Source organism: Coprinopsis cinerea (assembly GCF_000182895.1).
Source record: "Coprinopsis cinerea okayama7#130 chromosome 7 map unlocalized cont3.7, whole genome shotgun sequence".
Classification (NCBI taxonomy): Eukaryota; Fungi; Basidiomycota; class Agaricomycetes; order Agaricales; family Psathyrellaceae; genus Coprinopsis; species Coprinopsis cinerea.
In genome coordinates, this window is record NW_003307538.1 from 33 (window position 1) to 13,031 (window position 12,999).

General features: G+C 52.2%; 4 protein-coding genes across 4 annotated transcripts; 3 read left to right on the plus strand and 1 right to left on the minus strand.

Moving 5' to 3' along the window:
* Window positions 1–438: 438 nt before the first annotated feature.
* On the plus strand, window positions 439–1,842 carry CC1G_13484 (hypothetical protein; the record flags this gene model as incomplete). The annotated part of the gene is made up of 4 exons (XM_001840747.2): window positions 439–784; window positions 843–964; window positions 1,026–1,202; window positions 1,258–1,842. The coding sequence occupies 4 exons, from the start codon at window positions 439–441 to the stop codon at window positions 1,792–1,794; spliced, it is 1,182 nt and encodes a 393-aa protein (XP_001840799.1). The 3' UTR covers window positions 1,795–1,842.
* A 276-nt stretch (window positions 1,843–2,118) lies between these two features.
* CC1G_13483 (proteasome regulatory particle subunit) lies at window positions 2,119–5,507 on the minus strand. The gene is made up of 11 exons (XM_001840746.2): window positions 5,293–5,507; window positions 5,000–5,096; window positions 4,710–4,792; window positions 4,282–4,423; window positions 3,921–4,074; window positions 3,554–3,784; window positions 3,270–3,417; window positions 2,941–3,097; window positions 2,590–2,680; window positions 2,302–2,370; window positions 2,119–2,239 (listed from the first exon to the last, which is right to left on the minus strand). The coding sequence occupies exons 1-11, from the start codon at window positions 5,396–5,398 to the stop codon at window positions 2,222–2,224; spliced, it is 1,296 nt and encodes a 431-aa protein (XP_001840798.2). The 5' UTR covers window positions 5,399–5,507; the 3' UTR covers window positions 2,119–2,221.
* Window positions 5,508–5,757: 250 nt separating this feature from the next.
* CC1G_10171 (proteasome 26S subunit) lies at window positions 5,758–8,057 on the plus strand (the record flags this gene model as incomplete). Its single annotated transcript, XM_001840745.1, has 7 exons — window positions 5,758–5,893; window positions 5,964–6,223; window positions 6,367–6,512; window positions 6,570–6,789; window positions 6,987–7,095; window positions 7,465–7,636; window positions 7,886–8,057. The coding sequence occupies 7 exons, from the start codon at window positions 5,758–5,760 to the stop codon at window positions 8,055–8,057; spliced, it is 1,215 nt and encodes a 404-aa protein (XP_001840797.1).
* Window positions 8,058–9,534: 1,477 nt separating this feature from the next.
* On the plus strand, window positions 9,535–12,050 carry CC1G_10170 (carboxylic acid transporter; the record flags this gene model as incomplete). Its single annotated transcript, XM_001840744.2, has 14 exons — window positions 9,535–9,792; window positions 9,952–10,048; window positions 10,107–10,151; window positions 10,205–10,733; window positions 10,787–10,896; window positions 10,961–10,971; window positions 11,024–11,080; window positions 11,131–11,153; window positions 11,224–11,318; window positions 11,387–11,464; window positions 11,523–11,556; window positions 11,620–11,690; window positions 11,752–11,816; window positions 11,873–12,050. The coding sequence occupies exons 1-14, from the start codon at window positions 9,674–9,676 to the stop codon at window positions 12,048–12,050; spliced, it is 1,512 nt and encodes a 503-aa protein (XP_001840796.1). The 5' UTR covers window positions 9,535–9,673.
* Window positions 12,051–12,999: the final 949 nt, after the last annotated feature.

Genomic DNA, 12,999 nt, shown 5'->3' on the forward strand with positions numbered 1-12,999 from the left:
CCTCTTTTGATTCTTTTAATGGTCCATGTAACGATGTTTAGCCTTCTATAAATATCTCCCGTTGTTGTCCTCTTTCCCCTTGCCATTTCCTTGTGTCGTTGCCTTCATATGACCTCGCTACGTTCAAGGCTTTTCGCCATCAAGGTTTTTGCGACATAATTTACTCTTGTTACGCGTTCTTTCTTCAAGATTGGATGAAACCGTACAGCCTCTCAAATTCGGACTAATACATCCACTCTCGTACATTCGCTAGATGTCTTATTTACATCACTTTTATGTTCATGAAAAGGCCTCTAGGCGATGTTCGATCCAAAGAACGAGATGAAACACCCAACCCCGATGTTCATGCGCTGAATTTCGGCCAAATTTGAAAGTGCGACAACGACGAGAAAGGGGGAGTCCTGCCAGGGTTTCACCTGTTGCTTGTGATCGACCACCATGTCCAAACTTCCGTCCTCGCTCCCCTTGCCCATCCAAAGCGTAGACGCCGCCGAAAGGGCCTACAACGTCATTCTGGAGCTCGAGACGCGACTGTTGGCTCTCAGTCAACGAACCGAGGAGACACAGACGGACTTTGCACAGGCACATTCGAGTCGACCGAAGCTGGACACGGACCTTGGTGAACAAAGGAACTTGGTACTATGTCGGATCCTCGGGTACCTCCTACACCACACACCGACAGATAAAGCCAGAGCGTCTGTTGCCGAAGGTATCATCGCGTGCAATGGCGATGACGGAAAACTGTTGGAGTTTGGGGAGGCGTTTTTGTCCTTCATCCGATTTCGTGAGCTTTAACGTGGTCGCTTGGAAGGTTCGAAAAGGACTGACTTCGTCATGGATAGTTCACTCAAACACAGCAAAGACGAGAACGCCTCCCGGTGACCGGTTCAATCGAGACCTTCGAGTAGAGGATGCGAAGGGCTCGAGCGTGCAGCCGAAAGACCACTGGTCAGCCAAGAAATATGTACGCACCCTTAATTCGAAGACGATCTCGCCCTAAAGTTAACTATATCTTCGCCCTCCAGGCTTTGAAGCGTGACGGGTACCGTTGCATGATTACCGGCGCCTTCGATGCAATGGCTTGCGACCAGTTTCCTGAGATCCTCGCAGAGCTCAAAGACAGCCCGAGCGGTCGGTGGGCTGTGACCCAGTGCTCCCATATCTTTGCGGGGGTCATGAACCGCGATACCGACGTCGACAAGGTAATTTATACCTTCTTGGGTCGAACGTCTACCTCATTCGTTCCCTCCGCGGCAGAGTAACTGGAGTGCGAGCGTTTCGACGATACTCGAAAAATTCGGGTACACCTGTATCCTCGACGAATTACAAGGTCCCAACGTCCACCGGCTAGAGAATGTGATGACATTGGACCCAAACATACAGGGCGCGTTCCACATGCTCAGATTATGGTTTGCCCCTTCGGTGAGCCCACCTCCTCTTCTCATCTCACCTCCCCCTCGCCTACTTATCTTCCAGCGCGATCCAAACGCGGAGCCTAACACTTACGAACTCGAGGCACCCGAACCCTTTATTATCAAGCACTTCCCCAAAATCGTCCGGTTCCAATCCAGCGATCCTGAAAACCTTCCTCTTCCCAGCCCTCGATACCTCGAGATTCATGCTGCATTCGCGAGGATTGCTCATCTTGCGGGCGCGACTGACTACATTGATAGGATAATGAGGGACCTTGAAGACAAGACGGTACTCGCGAATGACGGGTCGTCAGGCGAACTACTCAAACACCTCCTTAAACAAGCAAGTCCTCGAGAGCGGCGAGAGTCATTAGAACCCTAGCGCGAACGGATGTACCCTTACTGTCAAGTTTGTATCTAGAATTCGTATTCTTCAGAAACCTAGAGTCGATGAGAGGCGCTAGCTGAGCCACTCGCCCACCGCTCAGAAGCACGTAAATTTCACCACCATCTGGTACACTGTACCCACCTTCGCCTCAGATGAACTCATTTTTCAGCCTACACTGATCATTGCTCGCTCCGAGGTCCGAAGCCCAACTCTGACTCAACTTCCACAGCACCCCTACCGGGAGGAACGCCAGGGCCCAGCAGCCAGCATAAACGAGCGAGGAATACCAGCCGCCGTAAACCAAACATCTCCATCGACAAGTCAGAACGAAGAATACATTCACGACGAACGAAGATAAAAAAAACGGTAGAATGTACACTTGAAAATTATACACCGAGCGAAAAAGGCGAACGACCGAAACCTATGCGATCTTGACAGTCTTCAATTCAAGAAGATTAGTCGCACATTCAAGTAAACAAGATACACGAGGAAGGAGCGTACCTTTGCATACAGCGATTGCACCACCTTGCCCACCTCTTCGAGCGTTTCGATCGCGGGACCGTACATGTTCTGCGGAGATTACGTTAGTCAGTCCATGAACATTTACACATCACACGTCGGAGAAAAAAAGGGGGAAAGCGCCGTAATGTTGAATAAAAAGGAAGGAGGACGGTGACAGCGGTGAAACGATAACATCGTTGGAAACGGACGAAGAACGACGTCCTCCTCGAAAAGGCAGAACCGAACAACCAACACCATTGAACAGGAAGAAAAAACAGGCACACGTACATCAACCTCTTGAGGATCAAACACCAATAGACACCCTCGCCCTTGGTCCAAAACGCCGTTGAAGACTTTGTCGAGGATCATCTGCGAGAGTCTAGAGCGAGAAATCATCAGTACGCGAACGAAAAACCACAGGAAAAATGAACGGTAAAAACCGTATCATCATCGTCCAACGCAAACAAAGAGAAACCCATCCAACCCAAACGACAACCAACCATCCAACCCAAACGTCAACCAACCATCCAACCCAAACGTCAACCAACCATCCAACCCAAACAAAATCCAACCATCCAACCCAACCCAAACGAAGCGAGACGAAACGAAATGAATAAAAACTCGAAAACAAACACTCACTTGGCTTCAACACCCTGCCTCTCCTGCCCCACCAACTCAGCCACATGCGCAATCTCAACCACCGAATAAGGCTCAAAAATCCGGAGAAGGTTCTGCTGCAGCAGCGTGTCGTACAGCGCCGCGAGGTGCGAGCGGATCGTTGGGTCCGAGGAGAGTTCTATGGGGTGTCGGGGGTTAGCGATTGTCAACGGCCGGAGGAGAAGGAGGAATGGGAAAGGCGGTGGGATGAGGAGAGGCGGTCGGATGAGAGGTATAGCGGCGCAGGAGGAACTCCACCGAGACGGTGGACCACCAACAAAAACAAAACACCAAAAGAAAAACGCACGCACCATCCTTATACTCCCTCAACGCCTTCTCAAAATCCGCCAAATTCCTATTCTGGTGCGCCCGCGCAATGGCACGCATACTCTCCACATCGCGCAGCTGGGCATACTTGGCGGCGAGCTTGATGGTGAGGAGGGAGGTGACATCTTCGGGCTATCGAACGAGCGAAGCGAGGGGCGGAGAGGGCGAGGTACAACGAACGAACGAACGAGCGAACGTCACGAGGAAGCAAAACACCACAAATCAGCACCACCACGACACAAGACGAACGACCAAAGAAAAAACGCACCAAATTCAACATAATCTTACACAAAAGCATATACTTCAAACTCCTGAGTGCCCCTTCCCCGCTATCCCCCTGGGAACTCTGATTCTCAAACGCCTCATAAAAATACGAATACGCCGTCGTATAATCCTTATCTTCAGCATGCAAAATCCCAGACTGCAGGTCAAGCGCGGCTTGCAGAGGAGGCGGGCAGTAGATGCTGTTCGCGGCTGTGCGGGCGGAGGTTAGGGCTGCCTGTGGACGACGAGCGCAAGCGTTAGTGATGAGTTGTGCGTAGGGAGGGAGAGGGGAGGGATAGAAGGGAGGGTGAAGAGGAGGAGGGGTAGCAAAGGTAGGAGGTAGAGATCGACAGAGAAAGGTGTTAGCGTACCTTCGACTTGGCCAAATTCCCCGTCCCGCGATAAATCTTGCTCTCAAGTAAATGCACCTCCGTCAGAATAAGCTTATCGTCCAAACGCTTAAGTTCTTGGAGGAGGGTGTCGACGAGCGTCAGGGCCGGACGGAACTGCTGCGCGTCGAGGTAGCTGCAGGGGAGAAGGAGTTATCGTTAGTTGGACGGTCGGTGGAAGGTGGGAGGAGAAAGAGAGGGTATAGCGAGGAGGAAAGGGAGGGTACGAGGAAAGAAAAGGCCGCGACGAGCAGAACGAAGCTCTCCACCATCGCCCAACAGCGCTTTCCACCCGCCCCCAAAACCACGTCCACCAAATCAAATAAACCAACACACTACTCACAGCCCAGCCAACCTCGTCTCCAAACTATGCTTCAAAAAGATCCTCTTCTCCGCTTTCGCCCAGGCAATATTATCGACGAGCGTCTGTTTTTGGACGTCTTGGCTGTTCGGGATGGAGGTGAAGAAGTCGAGGAGTGTTCGGACTGCGTGCGGGGATGGAAGTGGGGGCGGTTATTGGTGTGAGGTGGAGGGGTGTGGGTTGGGGGGTGTGGGATGGAACGGCGAGGAATATGTAGTCGAGTTGGCGCCGAGAGGTGTGAATTTGGGAACAGAGGTGTGTCGGAACCGTGCGGTGGGGTACGTCGAAGAGAGAGCATGACCGAGAGAATCGAGATGGCCAAAACAACGCAAAAGAGATGCGCGAGAGGAACAAGAAAACGACGATCAGTCCACCTCTCAGACCCCAAAAACAACAATCTAATAACGCACTGAGTTTGGCAGTCTTAGCCTTCGCCGTGGACGACATGAACGCGCGTGATTGAGTGATCACTTTGGATAACGCAGCTGCATTCCTGTGATACAGTCGTTAGCATTCCTTCTCGTTCACGAAAGAGACGAGGGGGAAGTGTGAACGAGACGAATGAAGGGGGAACCAGATGACGGAAGCGAGAACAAAATCAGCAAGCGAGAGAAAGTCGAGGCAGACGCGACGAGAAGTACCAGCGAGTACTCCCACAACAGTATGGAATACGCAAAACACAAAGAGAAATTAGACGCACTTCTGGTCCCGATACAGTTCTCCAAGTTTGACCAACGCCGTTTCCTGGTCGCGTAGGATTTGGGCTTGGACGGTTGGGTCTGTGTTGCTTGACGAGGCTGTAGCGGGTGGAGGACCACATCGTACGAGCGACACGGCGAGAGACGATTTGTACGACGCGGGGATAGACGATTCGTACGAGACGACGATAGACGATTTGTACAAGGCGAGGATACAAGATACGGGTTGAGGGTTTCGAGAACGAAGATGTCAGTTGTGCAGTTACACAATAGAAGAAAGAGGATGAAGGCGCACCAGACGAAGCAGCCAACACCTGCTGGTACAGCGCCTCCGCTTGCGCAGGGTTGGTAGACACCACTCCCTCAGCTTGTGAGATCAGAGACGACGTATCAACCGACATCTTGGGCGAGGATTCGTGAAGCGCTGTTCTAAATCAGACTATGCACTGATGAACCCAAAGTTCAGGAGAGGTAGAGAGACAAATTGGAATGGCAACAGGGACGACGAGGACGAGGAGGAAGATGAGATACGTTAAAGGATCCGATAGATGCGAATCGAGACGACGCGTCACCCCGTGGGAAAGATGAGATGACGCGTCTGGCGTCTGGCGCCATCACCTTGCCTTTCCACTCGACTTGATCGCCCCGCGTTCCTCGTTCCTGGTAGCATCTCGTCTGCTCCAACAGATATTCTCTTCAACGACTAACCTCCCAAACCTCTAGCCTCGTCAACACCCAGTCCTACAAATAAGCAACCAAGATGTCAAGCGACGAAGAGATCCTCCCCATCCCCAACTTGAACCTCCCCCAGAGCTTATTCGTGCTTTCCAACCCGAGATTGGAACATCTGCACGAGAAGGCGAGGAAAGAATTGTTAGAGGGCGTCGAAGCCGATGGTACGTCCCTCCCCTCCCCATTCCTCCCACATCCTCTCTAACGCACCCATCCACCTCTACCGCAATATAGAAATGGGCCCCTGGTACCGCAACATAACCTCCATCGCCTCCTCCTCCTCCACATCCCCCTCCTCACCCACGCCTTCATCCTCTACGCTCGCGCCTATACCCCTCGACCAAGCACTCCTCGAACGCCTAGAGAAGAAGAACGAGGAAGAACTGAAAAAGTTGGACGAGAAACTCGAGGAGGCGAGGAAGACGGAGGGCGAGACGGAGATTTCTGAGGGGTTGAAAGCTAGGGCTAATTATCTGACTAGGATCGGTGAAAAGGTGTGCATATATCTCGTCTTTTCTACATAATCATATCATCTTTCCTCTACATCGTCTTTCCTCCATCGTCTTTCTTCCATCGCTTTTCCTACATCGTCTTGCCTATATCTCGTCTTTCCCCACTAACATCCCTGCCTGACCAGCAACGAGCCCTCGAAGCTCAAAAACTCGCGCTGGAAAAGACACCAGGCCTCGGCTCACGCATCGACATCGTGCTCACCATCGTCAGAATCGGGTTCTTCTTTGGCGATACAGCGCTCGTGACCGAGTATATGGACAAGGCCGAAAAGTGTGTTCCCCGCTCCTTACTCCCTAAAGCTTAAATAACCCCCATTCCCTCCCGCAGACTAATAGACGAAGGCGGCGACTGGGACCGCCGCAACCGCCTCAAAGTCTACCGCGCCCTCTACCTCATCTCCATCCGCCAATTCAAACGCGCCGCCGACCTCTTCCTCGACGCCCTCTCCACCTTCACCGCCACCGAAATCCTCTCCTTCAACGACTTTGTCACCATGGGCGTCGTCGCTGGTGTTGTCAGCTTGGAGAGGACAGAGCTGAAGAAGAGGGTGAGTTGTCGTTTGTTATAACTACGAGTTGAGAGGCCCTAGGCGTCTTGTATGGACGTAGGCGCAGAGATCGATATCGTCTCTTGGCGCGTCGGTAGGGAGTCGAACACCTCCCTCCCCTGCCCGTTCCCTAACCGTCCCCCTTGGTCTCCGTGACCCTCTTCCTTCCTGACGCTAACCCTCCTTTCGTCCCACAGATCCTCTCAGCCCCCGAAGTCAACCAAGTCATCCCCGAGGTACCCGTCCTCGGCGACCTCACCAAGAACCTATACGACTGCCATTACGATAAATTCTTCGTCGCTCTCGGTGAGTTCCCTCCCTCTTTCTCCGAGGTCAATTTTTCGCTTCTGAGAGGAGGGGATGTCTTTTCATCCTGGGAGGTGATGCCTTTTGTTTCTGGAGTTCTTCCAGAAGGGTTCCCTTTGCTGGTCCTTCATGTCTCCCATCTCCTTTTTCTCGATATTCGTGTCGGGAGTATCTACGTTTCGAGCACCCCAATGGAACACTTTTGTTAATCCTTCGTTCGACGTCGCGGCTCTGCTCTGAATCTTGTCCCCTTTCCTCCCTTCATGCATTCCACACCACTATCCCTCCCCTCTCCACCTCTTAACCCTCCTCCCAACACCTTCCTCCCCCTCCTCCTACCACCATACTAACCCTCCCCCTCCTCCACAGCAACCCTCGAACAAACCTTCCTCATCCCCTCCCGCATCCTCAACCCTCACTCGCGGTACTACGTCCGCGAAATGCGCATCCTCGCCTATTCCCAGCTGCTCGAGAGCTACCGAAGCTTAACGCTCGAGAGTCTGGCGCGGGCGTTTGGTGTTAGCGTTGGGTTTGTTGATAGGTGAGTTTCGTTCTCCTTTTTTGTGTGTTTCTGTGGGGAGTTTTTCGTTACTCGTTACTCGTTTGTTGGTGGGGGAGGTTCTTTTCCTGGACCTCCGAGGGTCCTTCGTTCTCGTTCCTCTGATGGGTCGTCTCGTTCCCCTCCGCGAAGAGTCATTTCCTTCAAGTCTGCCTCCCTCCCTCCCTCCTTCCCCACACCCCCGTCCACTTGCCTCAATCACCCACAGTACTAACCACCCCTCCTCCCCAGCGAACTCTCCCGCTTCATAGCCTACGGCCGCATCCACGCGCGCATCGACAAGGTCCACGGGATCGTCGAGACCACCCGTCCTTCGACCAAGACGGCGCAGTACGAGCAGGTGGTCAAGAAGGGCGATTTGTTGTTGAATGAGGTGCAGAGGTTGAGTAAGGTTTTGCATTAGGGGTATATTTGGGGTAGGGCGGAGGGGTGGGGGTGGGGTGGTTCAGTTAAGGCGGAGGGATGGGGGTGGGGTGGGTTTCGTATTAAGGCGGAGGATGGGTCGAGGTTGTGTATTGGAGGGGAGGCCAGAAAGCGAAGTGCATGTGTGTATTTCTACGAATCCACCGTTTCTCTTTTCCTTCGCGAACGAGGGTTAATTCTCCTGCTTACCTGGCGAGATTGTCGTCGGCTATGGTATATTGGCGCTTACTTTGGGCCTCGAGGATCTAATGACAACGGAAACGCCGGGCAGAGATCAATCACCAATGCACCATGGCGGAAGTAAGTCTATAAAAGGAAACGCCGACTGGCCCTGGCTCCAGGCGCTTCGCTTTAGAGGTCTTAGGTCGTACTCGACCTAAACGATCGTTCTCACCACCGAAGAGGCGGAGGGACTAGGGTGAATCTTTACAATAAGGACCCAAGTATGATCGCACTCGAGTGAGATCGGATACAAACGTTCGACTTCTGAATCCGTTGCAGAAGTGTTTGAGCCTTTCGTACATCGGCTAACGCTTGCCTTGACGGGGAACCAACTGTGATACGCAAACTCACAAAAATCCGGGCGATCGTCAAGTTCTCTCCGGTAGTAGGTCTTCGACATGGCGCTCTCAGCCCTTCGTCGCTTCTCTCTGTTCAGGCTGATAATCGCCACCCCGCAACCCACCTTTGCATCGAGCAAAATCGTCTACCGAGCCTCGATGTTCGCGACGGAGCTTCGTGGGATTGTGATGTGGAAAACCGTCCTTCACCGCCCCCCTGAGATTGGATTCGCATATTCTGTTCCCGTCACCTGTGGATAGATTAGTACTAGCCTTTGAGGACAGCACGGTCAAATGATTCCATCGCGCATGAGTCTTGAAGCCTCGTGAGACTTAATGTTCTCGGGTCTTGAGGCTTCCTCAGTGGAAGCTGGGTAAGGAGACACGTTTCCATGTTCGCCGTCTCCGTCTGTGGATCACCTCTTGGAATGATATCACTTTCGCGCTTCTCTCTACTCAGATGGCGTATGTATTCCACCCACGAACAATCCCGTTCTCCGCAGGACTCCTGGAAGCAAACGGCACTTCGAAAGTGCGGTCCAGATACAACAGTGGAATACCACCTTTCGAGTGTCGAAGCTGATGGGACAGACAGGCTATTCTTAGCACTCGGCGTAGCCCTAACCCCGCGTCGTTCTTCGCGTTAGCTAAACAAGAACCCACTCTTTAAAGTTGACCCTAGCCGCACCACTGCCACTACTGATCATGACCGAGTTACATGGCTCTTCTTCGACCATCCTAGTCGGATCCCCTTCAGTAGTACTGTGGCGGCTTGCTCAAGTCTCACGTAGAGGGTGTCCAAATGACCCTTCCAACTGCTTCTCATCACATAGTTTGAGCGTATAAAGGACGCGTACTCCTATGCCACACGCTTCGGATCCAAGGTCGCTCCACTATCTGACATCTGCAGGGCGAAGATAAACTGAGAACCTTCCCTGCTACTTGCTGTATCTCCTTCCCCATCCCCACTTTCGTTTTCTGTTCTCTCTCTGTGACGCTCTGTTCTTCCCGTCGTCGATCGCTCTCGACTTGAAGGATGGCACCGTACTTTCTACGAAACCTCGTTCCTCGCAAGGAGAAACGAGAGGACGCGAGACCTCTCTTGACAGTCTTGGCTAGCCTGACTTGGGTTCAATGGGCCCAATTTTGGTCTGGGTGAGTTCAAGTTCGCTATTGAATGGTATGATGATGCCAAGCACTGTGGTTCATTGCGTTGAACATTGTCTTGGCTGGGCATCGGTATCGTTGGCGCCTTCCTTGCCTTTATCCTCCGTATCCACATTTGGAATTTAGCTGACGATCATTCGCGCGTAGATGGTTAGCATGGACCTGCGACGCCATAGATTTCTTCTCGGTTTCTCTGAGCGTCATACACCTCCAAGATCAGTTCGGAAAATCGACACACACTATCGTACGTGACAATCGTAAGGCCATAGTTTTCCCTTCCAAGTTCTAACAGCTTTGAACAGACGACATCCATCACCTTAACGCTTCTGTTCCGCTCGTTGGGTGCAGTAAGTCTACAATCCCACATCTAACAGATCACTCGACGCCTCACCTTTTCCAGGTAATCTTCGGAATCGCCTCTGACCGCTTCGGACGCAAATGGCCTCTAGTCGCCAACCTCATCCTCGTCGCCATCCTCGAACTCGCCGCCGGCTTCGTCAACACCTTCCCCGAATTCCTCGCCCTCCGCTCGCTCTTCGGTATCGGAATGGGCGGGGTATGGGGTCTAGCCGCTTCCACCGCCCTCGAGAACCTCCCCGTCGAAGCCCGCGGCATCGCTTCAGGCTTCCTTCAAGAAGGTTACGCTGTCGGCTACCTCCTCGCCGCGTGTATCAACCTCAAGCTCGTGCCCAGTGTCGAACCGGGGTGGAGAGCTTTATTCTGGACTGCGGCTGCGATTAGCTTGTTCGCTGCGGGCGTTCGCGCGGTTGTACCCGAGAGCGAAGTGTTCTTGAGGGCGAGAGAGGAGGAGAGGAGGAAGGGCAGTGTTACGTCTGCTGGTACCAAGACTAGAATATTCTTGAAGGAGACGAAGGAGATGTTGAAGAACCACTGGATGCTTTGTATTTATGCTGTACTACTGATGACCGGTATGTCGAGCCAGCCATAAACAGGGTCAACTGCTTAGTGTCGAAACACATAGGATTCAACTTCCTCTCGCACGGCTCCCAGGATCTCTACCCCACCTATCTGCAGACCTCGAAGAACTTTACCCCTCACGACGCAACCATCGCAACGATTATCGGAAACTGCGTATGTCATACCCATTTCATCCCCTGTACTAATTATCTATCCTGACCATCTGGCTCGCTTTTAGGGTGCTATAACGTGCGTAGACAATGTCTTGAAGATCTAACCGACTCAAAGTTGGGTCGTACAGCGGTGGTGTCATCGCGGGATACGTCAGCCAGCACATTGGCAGACGGTTGACCATCGTGTAAGTGCTCATGACTCTCTACCCATACTCGTCTTCATAAAGCCCCACAGGATATTCGTATGTCTTGTGGGAGGTGCGTGCGCCTGAACCACAAACATGAGTAGTATCCTAATCCTACTACTCATGATCTTCCACCGACTCAGCCTTTATCCCACTATGGATCCTCCCATCCTCTTTCGGAGGTCTTTCCGCCGGTGCGTTCTTCCTCCAAGTAGGGGTTCAAGGCGCTTGGGGAGTGGTGAGTCCACATATTCATATTCCTAAATGCGCGCCTATATTCTCGGAGAATCTAATCCATTCTCGAAGATCCCAATCCAGCTAGCCGAAATGTCGCCACCGGCTTTTCGAGCCACATTCCCTGGCGTCGCGTACCAGATTGGAAATGTAAGTCCCTGTCACGCGTTAGTATATCTCCCTTCCAATACGACTCATATTTTGGTAGATGATATCCGCAGCGTCGGCACAGATCGAAGCAAGTGCGTTGCTTCTCTCCAAACTCCATCTCTATTATCTTGTCACTGACCAAGGATGGTACTTAGCTGGGGGCAACAACATGAAGACTACAATCATAAAAGACGGTGTTCCCACTGTAGTCCCGGATTACGCCAAGGTACTACTCTACTCATTTTTTGCCATTCATTAGACCCCTCCCTTAAGACCACTCACTCTAGGTACAAGGCATCTTCATCGGTGTAATCGCCGCATTCGTGATCTTCATCACCATAATCGGGCCAGAGTGCGTCTAGGGCAACAGCTGTGCTGCTACTCGACTGACAGACGGACGACTAACAGAAACCATGGATCGCACTTTGAAAAGTCGAAAGCTGCGTTCGAAGAGGGCGCAGCTACGGATGGTTTGAGAGATTCGACTCAGACTCAGGCTCAGACGCGATCGGGCGCTGACAGTGCGTTGGACGACGGAGTTACTTCTTTTGATGTCAAAGCCACGGAGAAGGAGGAGAAGGTGTAGGCTTGTCGGGAGAGAAAGTGTAATGCTGGACAGGAAGGAGTTCAGCCAGATGAAAGGAAAAGGGTTTACTGAAGCAATTTCGTCTCGACCGATGAAACGACCTGTATGACGACCTGTATGGCTGTCAACCTCCAATTGTATTGGCTTTTTTGTAGTTAGAATAAGCATGTACCCTCGGTAAACCGTACATTATCCCTGAGACTGTGCGCCCATGTTGGAGCGCTCCGGTGTAGTCCAGCGGGCGCTTCTCGTGCAGTCTATTACTACAGCGTCCTAGCAGCGTAAGCCCTCCTGTAAGGGACGGGTGTGGTGGAATAGCCTCAACCTCGGTTCACCACACGCATAGTGCACAAGGTCAAGCTAGAATCGGAAGACGGGTATCTACGTGAATGAATAACGAGGGTGTGTGGAGGCTATGGAAGTGAATAGCGCCGCGCGAGCGCTGGCGGTAAGGACGAGGGCGTCTGATACTAATAAAGCCAAACAGATTGACATGCACTGTGACAAAGACGCACAAGGATCAATCAGTGGATGGCCAGATGCGCGTAGACTTGTATAGGAGCGATCCGTTATGTGTATCTCAGGTCAACGATGCATGTAGTCCTAGAACACCCATTCGCAAATATTAAGCCGGCACGGTAACATCATCATGATAGACTATCCTCTGAATCAGAGAGACGATGTAGCTTAGCCAAAGTTGATCACGAGTGGGACGTGGGTGGGCCACACTTCCAATACACCGGGTCCGGGCAAAGCCAGACCCCCGCTTTTCGCGGTCAATGGAGCTTATATAACTGGGCCATCCGTCCCTACAATGCTAACTCGTGCGTGATATAGCAATGCTGTGGGGACACAACAACTCTGCGTGTTGTGATCGCCGGGCGATCTGCGTTTTCAGCATGAGTAAGTCTCATCCCTGTTCGCGGGAAAAATTTGAACAGTACATACC

Coding starts and splice junctions, on each gene's coding strand:
- CC1G_13483 (XM_001840746.2), bottom strand. CDS start 5,398: ATGTCGGTTGATACGTCGTCTCTGATCTCACAAGCTGAGGGAGTGGTG. Junction 5,097..5,292: donor GGTGTTGGCTGCTTCGTCTG/GTGCGCCTTCAT, acceptor CACCCGCTACAG/CCTCGTCAAGCAACACAGAC. Junction 4,793..4,999: donor GAACTGTATCGGGACCAGAA/GTGCGTCTAATT, acceptor ACTGTATCACAG/GAATGCAGCTGCGTTATCCA.